We start from the raw sequence: 9381 nt of genomic DNA, 5'->3' as shown, positions 1-9381 counted from the left end.
GGACTTCACCTTTGTCTGCCCCACGGAGATCTGCCAGTTCTCCGACCGCGTCAAGGAGTTCAACGACATTGGCTGCGAGGTGCTTGCCTGCTCCATGGACAGCGAGTACTCCCACCTGGCCTGGACAAACCTGGAACGCAAGCAGGGTGGGCTCGGCAAGATGAGCATCCCCATTCTTGCCGACAAGACCAAGTCCGTCATGAAGGCGTACGGCGTGCTAAAGGAGGAGGACGGTGTGGCGTACCGCGGCCTCTTCATCATTGACCCGAAGCAGAACCTGCGGCAGATCACCGTCAACGACCTCCCTGTTGGGCGCGACGTGGACGAGGCCCTCCGCCTCGTGAAGGCGTTCCAGTTCGTGGAGCAGCACGGCGAGGTGTGCCCCGCCAACTGGAGGCCTGGCGGCAAGACGATGAAGCCGGACCCCGCCAAGTCCAAGGAGTACTTCAATGCCGCAGCTTAGCATTACGGGCTGTTCTTTGCTTCTTTCAGGGATGCCCTTGGTGTGAAGAAAAGTGACGCCGCCATGAGTTAATCGGAACAGGAGCCTTGTTTTGTTTGTTTTCTGTGTTCTTGTGAGCGCTTTATTGGGCGAATGGTAGCGGAGAGAAAGCAACTGATACCCTTTTTTTTTCTTTTCTTATTTAGGGTATTTATTTTTACGGACAGGCGTGAGAGGTGGATGGAGGACCAAATTTTTAGTCTGTGCGACGCATTTGTCTGCCGGGGGTTAACTTCTTTTTTTGTTTATTGTTGTTTTTTAGTGCGTTTTTTTTTTTGCTTCCGCGAGCGTTGTGACGTTGTGTGCGTGGGCGTGAGACCGTTGCGCCGCACTGCAGCCGTTGCGCGTGTCGGACATCTGATCGCCGTGGGTTTGGCCTGTTTGGGTTTCCTCTCTCTTCTCTGTGGTGTGGAAGCAAACACGCAAAAGGGTGGAGAAATCGAAGCAGGAAGGGGAACGAATAGGGGAGAGTTTTGCGGCGCTGTTGTGTTGAGCTGAATGTGGGGCGGCAGCGAGGACGGCGGCGCCTTTGCCGAGTGCTTCTACGCGCAGTACCCGCTCGGCATGGGACGAAAGCCGCCGCCGGCTGTGGTGACGGGGCGGCTTGTGGCTGAGCGGGCGGCGGCGAGGCCCGTTGCTGCGCCGGACACCGGGGCCCTCGTCGTGGCCGTGGGCGGGGGCGCGGATCCGCGTGCCGAGGCGGAGGAGCTTGCGGAGACAACGGAGAAGACGAAGGAGGCGCTGGAGGGGGTGCTGCGCAGCCGGCAGACGCCGAAGGAGGACTTCAGTGGTCGGAGGATACGGCGGGCGCAGCAGACGGGGCCGCTGCTCGAAATTGTGCTGCCGGGGGAGGTGGGCGCCGCCGGGATGCATGACCCGGCGCCCATTGTGCGCTCCCCGACACGCCCCAGGAAGGACCGAAGCAACTCTGCGGAGGCGGGGTCCTCCTCCTCCACCGCCGCCGGTGTGGCCGTCGTGCCGTTTAGTATCGGGAACTGGAAAAACAAGCGGAAGTTGATTATCCCGCTCGAGCAGCGCCTTGCGCAGCAGGCCGACACGCAGGCGAATGGTGGCGGCGTGAGCGATCAGGTCATGGGTCTCGCCATGGCGATGCAGCAGGCACGAAAGGAAGTGGAGGCGGAGCAGGCCGCACGCGAGAAAGCCCGCCAGGAGGAAGAGGAACGTCGGCAGGCGGAAAGAGAGGCGGAGGCCACGCGGCGCGCCAGAGAATTGCTGGAAAGGGCTGCGTCGGACATGCTGCACACCTCCGCGCAGAGACGGAAGGAGACTCGCGAAGAACGCTTGGATCGAATTCGACTGGAGCGCGAGCTGCGGGAGCGCGAGAAGCAGCAAGAGGTGCGGCAGCGCCGACTAGCGAAGGCGGCCGCCCGGCTTGGAATCACCGTAGAGGCACTGGAGGCGGACGAAGATCTCCTGAAGACGGTGGATGAGGCGGCGGCTGGTGGCCACGGCGCCGGCGTCGCCGATTACGCCTCCTCCCACCCCAGCGACCCGCGCGGGGGCGCGGTGGCGGCGTCATCGCGGCTGGGCGCGGACCACGGAGCCCCCGCGACGGACCAGCACGCGCCTTCGTTGTATGCCGCCGACGACGACGAGACCGGCCCGCGCCCGGCGTCTGGAATACGCAAGGGCGTTTTTGGCTCCGCCGTCATCAGCAACGAGGGCATCCGTCGCGAGATGGAGGCGCTGGCGCAGATTGAGGGGCAGCAGGGGGGCGTAAAGGATGGCCTCCAGCTCGCAAACGGGGAGGAGTCGACGGACGACGAGGATGACGAGGATGGCGGGGGCTTGGGAATGGATCAGCTCATGAGGAAGCGGCGTCGCCTGTGAACGGGGCGCGTACCCATCTTTCTTTTTCTTTCCCTCTGTGTGCATGTGTGTTCCAGGAAGTAAAGAAGTACAAAGAGGAGCGAGGCTTTTTGAGGCACACCGCCGGTGAGGCCGGAGAAAACGCATACGCCACACCTCCGCCTCATCCTCCCCTGCTAAAATGCGCGTATTTTAGTGTAACCGTCTGGGGCCTCGCTCGTGCTCTCTGTTTGTCTGTGCTCTGCGTATGCATTGTGGGGGCTGTACTGGAGGTTGTTTCCTTCGCTTCCTCTCTCGCATGTGCCGTATCCTCCTCCTCCTCCTCCCCGCCTCTCTTTGTCTTTTACTTTATTCAGTCCGGCGACAGCGGCGGTGGGGGAAGCGACACGGCGTGAAGGAGGAGTGGGCACTGAGTTACGACACTCTCTCCCTCTCTCTCTCACACACACACAGACTCATAGCCACGGGCATAGAAGAGAAACATATCTTTGTTTCTTGCCATAGTCGTTTTTTCCACAGACATTCCCTTTCTTTCTTTTCTTCTGTATATCTCCTTTTCGTTTTTCGCTGTGCAAGGGAGGCGCTGCAGGCTGCATGCTGAACCCATGCCTCCTCCGGCGGGCCGCGGCGACCACCGCCAGCTCGAGCTCCATGCTGACGGAGAAGGGGCGGCCGTTCGCGGCGGTGGCGCGGGAGGTGAAGATGATGCAGCAGCACATTGCCGGGCTCGTCAGCAACAGGGACAACGCGATCCTTGACCACGCCGCCAAGTACGTCGTTGGGGCGGGTGGGAAGATGCTGCGCCCGACGCTGGTGGCGATGATGGCCCACGCGCTGCTTCCACCCCACGTCAGCGAGCGGATTCGCGAAACTAGCATTGGCTCCCTGGATGATATTTCTCCCGGCACGATTCAGCCATTCCTGCGCCTTGGGGAGGTGACGGAGCTTATCCACACCGCCTCCCTCGTCCATGACGACGTCATCGACAACAGCGACACGCGCCGTGGGCAGCCCGCGCTTCACTGCGTCTATGATGCGAAGCGGGCTGTGCTGGCGGGCGACTTCCTCCTCGCCCGTGCCTCACTGTGGATCGCCACCCTCCGTGTCCCTCGCATCGTGCTGTTCATGTCCACCGCGCTGGAGGATCTCACCGTTGGCGAGATGATGCAGATGGACGGCTGCTTTGATATTGAGAGCTACGAGCAGAAAACCTACTGCAAGACGGCGTCTCTTATAGCTAACTCCCTCGCATCGACGGCGGTACTTGCGGATCCGCAAAACACGGCGTACGAAGCCGCGGCGGCAGAGTTCGGAAAGCGCTTAGGCATCGCCTTTCAAATTGTGGATGACTGCCTCGACATCACAGGGGATGAAAAGAATTTGGGTAAGCCAAAAATGGCCGACATGAAGGAGGGCATCGCGACCCTGCCGGTGCTGCTCGCCGCCCGGATGGAGGCTCGCGTGGACGAGGCAGTGCGGCGTCGCTTTAAGGACCCGGGCGACGCGTCGATGTGTATGGAGGCGGTAGAGCGCCATGGGTGCATCGCCGAGGCCTTGCAGCTTGCGGATGAGCACTGCCGTCGCGGTGTTGAGGCGCTCGGCGCCCTCCACCACTCCGCGGCACGGGATTCGCTTGAGGCCGCGATGGGCCTCGTTCTAACGCGCCAGGTGTGAGCCTGGGGAGAGACGGCGGGGTGGGGGTGGGTGGGTGCGGGAGGTGAGAGGCAACCAAAAGAAAAGAGACGGAGGAAAGGCAAAAAAACAAAAAAAAGGGAGCAGAGGCGGTGGACAAAAAAAAACAAACGAGAACAAAAACAAAAACGCATGATATAATTTAAAGCAACATGCGGAGCCTTCGCCGTGTTTGTTCCCGATGAGCCGCGGGAGAGTACGTTTGGTGGCGCACGGCCACGGCCCTTGCTGCGGGAGGTGGTGGCATCCCCGGCTTTGTGCCCCTCTCCCCGTCTGCTGCGCGCTTCCCGTCTATTTGCCTCTACCTTACTTTGCTTCGTCTCCGCAGGGCAAACTGCAAGCTAGCGATAGGAGAGCGAAAAAAAAAACAAGGAGAGAAAAACTTTTTCTTTTCTTTTGAAAAAAGAAGTAAAAGGGAGCATATAGCTGGAGTTACTTCAAAGGGAATTACAGGGAGAGAGATATATTTGAAGCCAAGCAGGAAGTATGATGCGGCGTCTTGGGTTTCGGGCGTTTCTGGCCAGTGCGGCAGTTCGCGCCCACTCCGACAACGGCTTTCCCTCCGCGGCGGCCGAGATGAACCTCGATACCGTCGTCAAGCTGGTGAAGGGGCGTAGCGCGTTCGAGGAGGCCGCCATACGGAATGCGGTGCAGCTCTTTACCCGCAGCCTCTCCGACAGCTCCTACGGCCGCTGCTACACGGAGGAGGAGGCGGCCAAGCACGTCATGGGTTTTCTCTGCGCCAAGGCAAAGCACTCGATGGGAGACCCATTCGAGCACGCCCACGAAACAGGGGACTCGGCCTTTTACATTTGCCAAAATGACCACACAAGCCAACTCCGTGCAGTTCGGCGCCTCTCACGGTTTGTGAGCCGTGAAAAGGAGCCGAAGCAGTCCATTTCTATGCGTGGCTACACCACCGACGACGGCGCCACCTGCGTCTACACCGCCAAATGGCAGCCCTTTGTGAATCCGGACCCGGCACCGGAAGAGAGGAATATAAAACAGCTTGCAAGCCGCGCCTTCCTTGAGGAGCGTTCGCCAGAGCTGCAGAAGCGCTACGAGGAGCTGCTGGCCCGCTTCGAGGGTTCCGTTGGGCCTGTCTTTACGGTCCTTGAGGGGGAGGAGGACGAGTTGTGCTTCTCCATGGCCATTGCGGCCGACCGCAACTACTACCTGGCATCCCTTATGGCCATCATACAAGAAATTCCAGGCGCGGTCGTGCGTCGCAGCTTTTCAGAGACTTTTTCGAGTGGTGTTCACATCTACACGCTTTACGTCGCGGGTGCCTCTGCGGAGCAGCTGCGGGACCGTGCCTCGATGGTGAATCTGCTGCCGAATCGCCCCCCTAACTCCATCACCCGCCTGCACGAGGATCTGGTGTTCAACGTGGAGCAGAGCGTCTTCACCGACGCCGCCATTGTGTTTGCCTTTTACTTCACGCCAAACCCCACCTCGGACGACTACCGACACCTGCGCACGGTCCTCGCACGGGAGCCGACCGGCATCAACCGCCTCAATTCTCTGCGCAACTCCTTAACGCTGGAGATGATGTCGGAGCGTTACATTGGCACCCTCATCAGCAGGTACCCGGAGTACATGATCGAGATCTACGAAGACTTTCGCCACGGCACCACACCCGAGTCACGCCAGGCGATTGAGAAAAAAATTGTTGAGCGCTTCAGAGAAGACCAGCTCTCATCGCATGACGTTGAAATTTTCAAGTCCTTCTTGCGCTTCAATGAGGTGATTGTGAAGCACAACTTCTTTAAAAAGGAGAAGGTGGCACTTTGCTTCCGCCTTAACCCGTCATTCCTCAGGGAGCTTGAGTATCCACGTGTGCCGCACGGCGTTTTTCTCCTGGCAGGTGCACAATGGCGTGGATTTCATGTGCGGTTTACCGACATCGCCCGTGGTGGGGTGCGTATGATTTTGTCGAAGGAAAGTGCATATCGGCGGAACAAGCGGTCTGTGTTCCAGGAGAACTACAATCTCGCTCACACGCAGCTCTTGAAGAACAAGGACATTCCAGAGGGAGGAAGTAAAGGGACGATTCTTGTCTCAAGCCGTTACCTGACCCGCTTTGACCACGCCCGCTGCCAGCGAGTTTTCCTGCAGTACACCGATGCCCTGCTGGACACCATTTTGCCAGACGAATCCGGCATTGTGGACAACTTGAAGCAGACAGAAATTATCTTTTTGGGCCCGGATGAGAATACAGCAGGGACGTTCCCCTCCGATGGCGCCTTGCATAGCAAGCAGCGTGGGTATTCCGCCTGGAAGTCTTTCACCACGGGGAAGGACCCCTCCATGGGTGGCATTCCCCATGACGTGTACGGCATGACCACCCGCTCCGTGCGCACCTTCGTGCGTGGCATCTACACCAAGCTTGGACTGAAGGAGGAGGAGATGACAAAGTTCCAGACCGGTGGCCCCGACGGGGACCTTGGCTCTAACGAAATCTTGCAAAGCCGGGAGAAGCTGGTGGCCATTTCCGACATCTCCGGCTCGCTGCATGACCCTAACGGAATTGATCATGAGGAATTAAAGCGCCTGGCGCGCGGCCGGCTGCAGCTGCGGCACTTTGACAAGTCCAAACTCACCCCGAAGGGCTTTTTGGTGTTAACGGAGGATAAAAATGTGCTTCTGCCGGATGGAACGCGCGTTGACGACGGCGCCCTGTTCCGCGACGAGTTCCACTTTACAAAGTACACCGAGGCCGACGTGTTTGTTCCGTGCGGTGGCCGTCCCCGCAGCGTCACTCTGGCGAATGTCTCTCGCTTCCTCAAGGTGCCCGATGCCGAGGGGGAGGCGATGCTGGCGGGCCGGTTCCAAGCGCCCGAGGCCCTCAAGTACAAGATTATCGTGGAGGGGGCGAACTTGTTCATCTCCCAGGACGCCCGTCTGGCGCTGGAGCGCTGCGGTGTTGTGCTTTACAAGGACGCCTCGGCGAACAAGGGTGGGGTCACCTCCTCCTCGCTTGAAGTCTACGCCGGACTGGCTCTCTCGGACGAGGAGTACGCCAAATATATGTGCGCCGAAAGCCCCGAGAAGTTACCGGAGTTCTACAAGAACTACGTGAAGGACATCATTGCCCGCGTCGAGAGCCATGCGCTGCGTGAGTTTGACGCCATCTGGCGGGACCACGAGTCACACCCTGGAATGCCAAAGACGATTATTGCGGATACTCTTAGCAGCAAAAATGTAAAGGTGCGTGCCAGTATTCTTGCCAGTGACGTGTTCAAAAATCAAAAGCTTGTGCGCTACATTCTCCTGAATTACACTCCCAAAACACTGCTTGATGTGGTGCCACTGGAGGTGTTGATGCAGCGGGTTCCTGTTGCCTATCAGCATGCCATTTGTGCCATGTGGCTGGCGTCCGAGTACGTGTACTCCACGGGCATGGACAGCAACGAGTTTGACTTCTTTTCCTTCATGAGCGGACACATTGAGCGCGCGTCGGCCCTGGCTAAACAGCAAGCAAGCTGAGGCAAGCAGACAAGGAAGGGCACGGCACCATAACCCGTTATGGCCCTAAGGGACGCTTGAGAGAGGCGTAGGTGGTAGACATATTCATTAGCCGCATTCTGTTTTTTGGTTTTCTGAGATACGGGTTTCTTTATTTGGGCTTGGTTTTCCCTCTTTTTTTTACGCTCTGCAGGGCTTTGCGGCGCCATGAATGAATGCATTGAGGCCAAGACGGCGGGTTAGTTTGCGCTTGTGTCTTCGTTTTTTTTTTCAAGTCGTTTAACGAAAAACTTGTTATGTATGAAGTCGTTTCCTCCCTGGTCTTCGTCGAGTAGTGATCGGTGTGTGTGTGTATGTATGTATGTATGTATGTGTGTCACGCCTGATCTTTTTTCATTGGGGTGGGGGGCGCCCGAAGAGCATTGGAGAAGTACGGAAGGAAGAAAAAGAAAAGGGAATAGCATTGGCGCCAGTAAACCGAGGGAAAGGGGCACACAAAGGCGTGTGATGAAGGGGAGGGGTGCGTTTCTACACGTCGCCCCGTGGTTAAGCAAAGGGGTCAAAGGGGGTGTCACGCTGCATGTAGACGTATTAGGCGGCCAGCAGCGAAAGCAAAGAAAAGGATGGTGCGGACGCGCCAAGGGGAAGAGTGGCTTAGAATAGGAAAGTCCTTGCCTTTTCATTGTGTGTGTGTGTGTGTGTGTGTTTTTGCGTTTCTGCTCCTGGTCGTGACTCCTGTCGTAGTAGTTAGCCATTGTTGCGTGCACCCCTCGAGCCATCTGGGTCTATACGCGCGTGTGTTGTTTCTTTGCCTGTTTGTTTGTTTGTTTTCCGCTCTCTGGGTAGTAGAGGGAGGAAGGGAGGGGATGAATTCCCATAAGGGCGGGAGTGCGCTGGGTCCATTTCTGGGGAGGGAGCCGGGGGCGGGGGTTTATGCATGCGGGGAGCCGCAGGGTTCTATATTGTCCCGTCTCCGTTTCTTTTTTTTGTTTTTTTGTTTTCTGGTTTTCGTATTTGTTTCTTGTGCTGCCCTCTCTCTCATCACCTCCTGCTAGGTCTGTTTTTATACTGCATTTGTGGGGATATGAATGGCGTATGAATCGTTGCAGCACTTGTCAACGGCGACTGTGACCTAAAGGGGCTGCATGCACTTGTAAGTGTGCACGCGTACTAGCGTGAAGTGCGGTGGCCAGCGTCTTTCTATGGGTGTGCGTGTGTGTGTGTGTGTGTGTGGCCATCTTGCGCGGCCCAGTGAAGCGGTCGCTGTGGGGGAGGGGGGTGGGGGCGGTGAAGAGGCGTACGTGCACGTATGCGCCGCAACAGCGCCCCAGCCACGCTGGGGAGAAAGTATGTAAAAGGGAGGAGCTGGGGATGACTTTGTTTTCGCATTGCCCACGTCTTGTTATTCTACTTTGTTTTGTTTTGTTTTTTTGTTGTTGTTCGTCTGCTTGTCTTTTTGTTTAGTTTGCTCCTCGGCCCGGTGATCTCTGAGCGGTGTTTTTGTCTCCGCTGTTGCCCGCAGCGTACGACGCACGCTGCCTCGTACCGTCGCTTTACGCCGGGCGCATCGATGCGCCAATCCCCTTCCCCTCCCACTTTTTTCTTTTCTTTTCGCGTCCGGGGGAGAAGCAGCGGCTTCCGTTTGCGTGCGTGTGTAGGGAGGGTTGTGTACGGCCCATTCTCCTCCCCCTTCCCTTCCTGCTTTTGTCGGCCATTACTGTTTCTTCTCCCTTCTTTTCTATTGTTTCTTTTTTTGTTTGTTTGTTTGTTTGTTTGTTTACCCGCCAAAACAAAAAAAAAAGTGTGCGGCGTCTGCGGGGGGGGCGGGCGGACCCGCAGCCCGCGCGGCCAACGCCGAGGGGAAAAAAAAGAAAAAGAAAAGTACTTTT

The 9381-nt window shown here is 57.6% G+C and overlaps 4 protein-coding genes across 4 annotated transcripts, besides 10 other annotated features; all 4 read left to right on the top strand.

Moving 5' to 3' along the window:
• Nucleotides 1-94: 94 nt before the first annotated feature.
• On the top strand, nucleotides 95-463 carry Tco025E_05709 (tryparedoxin peroxidase; the record flags this gene model as incomplete). Its single annotated transcript, XM_029372602.1, has 1 exon — nucleotides 95-463. The coding sequence occupies one exon, from the start codon at nucleotides 95-97 to the stop codon at nucleotides 461-463; it is 369 nt and encodes a 122-aa protein (XP_029227388.1).
• Nucleotides 464-735: 272 nt separating this feature from the next.
• Nucleotides 736-779: a sequence feature (A-rich).
• Nucleotides 780-1000: 221 nt separating this feature from the next.
• Nucleotides 1001-2353, top strand: Tco025E_05708 (SNW domain-containing protein 1; the record flags this gene model as incomplete). The annotated part of the gene is made up of 1 exon (XM_029372601.1): nucleotides 1001-2353. The coding sequence occupies one exon, from the start codon at nucleotides 1001-1003 to the stop codon at nucleotides 2351-2353; it is 1353 nt and encodes a 450-aa protein (XP_029227387.1).
• A 287-nt stretch (nucleotides 2354-2640) lies between these two features.
• Nucleotides 2641-2665: a microsatellite.
• Nucleotides 2666-2754: 89 nt separating this feature from the next.
• Nucleotides 2755-2773: a microsatellite.
• A 153-nt stretch (nucleotides 2774-2926) lies between these two features.
• Nucleotides 2927-4006, top strand: Tco025E_05707 (farnesyl synthetase; the record flags this gene model as incomplete). Its single annotated transcript, XM_029372600.1, has 1 exon — nucleotides 2927-4006. One exon carries the CDS (start codon nucleotides 2927-2929, stop codon nucleotides 4004-4006), a length of 1080 nt encoding a protein of 359 aa, XP_029227386.1.
• A 504-nt stretch (nucleotides 4007-4510) lies between these two features.
• Tco025E_05706 (glutamate dehydrogenase) lies at nucleotides 4511-7513 on the top strand (the record flags this gene model as incomplete). The annotated part of the gene is made up of 1 exon (XM_029372599.1): nucleotides 4511-7513. One exon carries the CDS (start codon nucleotides 4511-4513, stop codon nucleotides 7511-7513), a length of 3003 nt encoding a protein of 1000 aa, XP_029227385.1.
• Nucleotides 7514-7834: 321 nt separating this feature from the next.
• Nucleotides 7835-7869: a microsatellite.
• Nucleotides 7870-8175: 306 nt separating this feature from the next.
• Nucleotides 8176-8211: a microsatellite.
• Nucleotides 8212-8288: 77 nt separating this feature from the next.
• Nucleotides 8289-8322: a microsatellite.
• Nucleotides 8323-8468: 146 nt separating this feature from the next.
• Nucleotides 8469-8517: a sequence feature (A-rich).
• A 178-nt stretch (nucleotides 8518-8695) lies between these two features.
• Nucleotides 8696-8725: a microsatellite.
• A 179-nt stretch (nucleotides 8726-8904) lies between these two features.
• Nucleotides 8905-8953: a microsatellite.
• A 280-nt stretch (nucleotides 8954-9233) lies between these two features.
• Nucleotides 9234-9271: a microsatellite.
• Between the last annotated feature and the right edge of the window lie 110 nt (nucleotides 9272-9381).

This window comes from Trypanosoma conorhini (assembly GCF_003719485.1).
Source record: "Trypanosoma conorhini strain 025E chromosome Unknown Tco_14.4_contig_00346, whole genome shotgun sequence".
NCBI classification, from domain to species: Eukaryota; Euglenozoa; class Kinetoplastea; order Trypanosomatida; family Trypanosomatidae; genus Trypanosoma; species Trypanosoma conorhini.
Note: the sequence above shows the minus strand (reverse complement) of the source record. Positions and strands in the feature narration are given on the sequence as shown.